Source organism: Aplysia californica, unplaced genomic scaffold (assembly GCF_000002075.1).
Source record: "Aplysia californica isolate F4 #8 unplaced genomic scaffold, AplCal3.0 scaffold00042, whole genome shotgun sequence".
In the NCBI taxonomy this organism is placed as follows: domain Eukaryota; kingdom Metazoa; phylum Mollusca; class Gastropoda; order Aplysiida; family Aplysiidae; genus Aplysia; species Aplysia californica.
In genome coordinates, this window is record NW_004797312.1 from 933,949 (window position 1) to 936,506 (window position 2,558).

At 43.1% G+C, this 2,558-nt stretch overlaps 1 protein-coding gene across 1 annotated transcript in view; it reads right to left on the minus strand.

The window, feature by feature from the left end:
• Positions 1-2,558, minus strand: part of LOC101859153 (dedicator of cytokinesis protein 4) — a gene marked incomplete in the record, with an annotated part of 145,183 nt that overhangs the window by 33,962 nt on the left and 108,663 nt on the right. Inside the window, 1 exon segment of the mRNA XM_013079173.2 lies at positions 71-307. Within this exon segment, the coding sequence (XP_012934627.1) occupies positions 71-307 (237 nt within the window).

The window sequence follows — 2,558 nt, forward strand, 5'->3', positions numbered from 1 at the left end:
ACACACACACACACGTGACACACACACACGTGACACACACACACACACACACACACACACACAAACTCACCTTTCCCTTATCAAAACAGTCGACAATCTTGGTCAACAGCTCTTCCTTCCTCTCCGCCTCTGTCTGCTCACTGTAGCTCATCTCAGCCGGCAGATTCCCGGAGCCCCAGGACAGAAGCTGGGCGTAGAGTCTCAGGGTGAGGCCCGCCTCCACAAAGTTGCTGGCGTGGTAGTGGAGCTCGTACAGGCGCGAGATGTAGCGGATGTACATGTCTTTGCGGCTGTCTTTGTAGAAGTCCTGGGAACGGTCACGTACAAAAACAACATTTTTTAAAAAGAAAACCAGAAAAATTCGGTCCTATTGTGTTCTTAATAATTAACCCGTTTTGTTTGAGTCAAGTTGCACTTTCTTGCGTGATAGTGGGGCTCGTACAGGCACGAGATATAGCGGATATACATTGACATGTCTTTGCGGCTGTCTTTGTAGAAGTCCTGGGAACGGTCACGTACAACAACAAAAAATTATATTTTAAAGAAAAAAAAAAAAAGAAGTTTAAAGTAAGTTTTAGTAAGGTTTTATGGCGTTCGAAACTGCATAAGGTCACATGAGCGCCAGAAGAAAGAAATAGATCCTATTGTATTCTTTAATTAATTAACTGGTTTTGTTCGAGTCAAGTTACAATTTTTACCGTAGTGGACCTCACACAGGCGCGAGGTATAGCGAATGTACATGTCTTTGCGACTGTCTTTGTAAAAGTCCAGGGGGTAAAAAAAAAAAAAAATTTTCAAAGAAAAAACGAAAAAAAGAAAGAAGTTGATCCTATTGTATTCTTAATTAATTAACTGGTTTTGTTTGGGTCGAGTTGCACTTTTTAGCGTTGTGGAACTCGTACAGGCGCGAGATATAGCGAATGTACATGTCTTTGCGACTGTCTTTGTACAAGTCCTTGGGACGGTCACGTAAAAAAAAACAAGTTATATTTTTTAAAGAAACAAAAGAAAGAAGTTGATCCTGTTATATTCTTTATTAATTAATTCACTGGTTTCGTCTGAGTCAAGTTGAGGTGAATGAAAGGAGAACATTTTCAGAGGGGGGGGGGATTCCGTCGCTGTCAGATTTTAAACACGGGACCTAATATTGAAAGAGAGGCCAACACAGTACCTCAGACAACGAGAGATCCCACACCATGTTAAGACAGTGGGGACGAATCCGTTTAGAAAAGCACTCTGTATTCGCGGATATATTTTTTTACGTAGATATTTTAGGCCACAGTGGGGACGAATCCGTTTAGAAAAGCCCTCTGTATTCGCGGATATATATTTTTTTACGTAGATATTGTAGGCCCTTATCAACACATTAAAAATTATTCAGAAGACAGGCTTCGACCCTGTCTGTCTTGACCAACCCGGGCTGAGAGGTATTTTTTGCTTGATTTAGTAAATGTTTTATTGCGCTTGCAACTACATAAGGTCATATGAGCGCACGGGACACATTAAACATTTCCAGTTTGATAGGAATTTTGAATTTTGCCCGGGTTGCAGGCGAATCCTACTCTTATCGATTTTAGGAACCACCAAGGGATCTTTAACACGCGCAACTCGCACACGGGACCTCCGAGATTTTCCGTCCTTTTTCGGCTAGGTGTTATATCATGCCTGCCATAAGATCAGAGGTGTGGCAGAAAGACAGCAGTAAGAAGGAGTCAAGTAGTAGCAGTAGAAAGGCTGCAAAAAGAGTCAGGAGCCAAGAGGAGGGGGCAAAGGGGAGGGGGGGGGGCAGAAAGTGGAGACAAAAGGAGACGACAGAACATGGTTAGAAAACAGGAAAGAAGGTGAAATGAGACAATTTTGGAGAATAGCATTTTCCGTTGCTGTCAGGTTTCGAACCCGAGACCTAATGAATGAGAGACAAACCGCACCGTAACCTCTAGACCTCGAAGGCCCTCAAGGGCTGAGAAGGATTTACAACGTCCCAGCAGAAAGATCGAGATACTCGATGCAAATTCTCCCAAACGCTGGAAACGAACCCAAGTTTTCTGCGTGCAACAGGGAGCTAAACCTAAGTGGCCGGAATACAATGTATAAATAAGCAGTGAGTGGGACACGACCTCGCCTAAAAAAGGGCCGCTCCTCTCACTGTCTATTCATGGATATGATTACGTAAAACTGTCAAAAGGTCATGAGGCGAAAGGTCATGAGGTGAAAGGCCATTGGGTCATGTTCTGACGCCTTATTTACACGACATGCGCTGTCATCTCTCATCTTGCAATATTTTTGCAGAAGACTTTGACAGATGGGTTTGTTTTTTCCCTTCGTTTGTCTTTTTCTTTTTATGTAGTTCCCTTTTTGCTAGGGGGAAAAAAGAAAGACATTTGAGGTTGTATTTGTCGCGCGCGCGTGTGTGTGTGTGGGTGTGGGTGCGGGCGTGTGTGTGTGGGTGTGTGTGTGGGGGGGGTGTGTTTCGGTAATTTCTTTTTTGTTGTTGTTGTTTTTTGTTTTTGCTGGAATTTTTTCTTTTCTTTTCTCATCTTTTGTAACAAGGGGAGGGT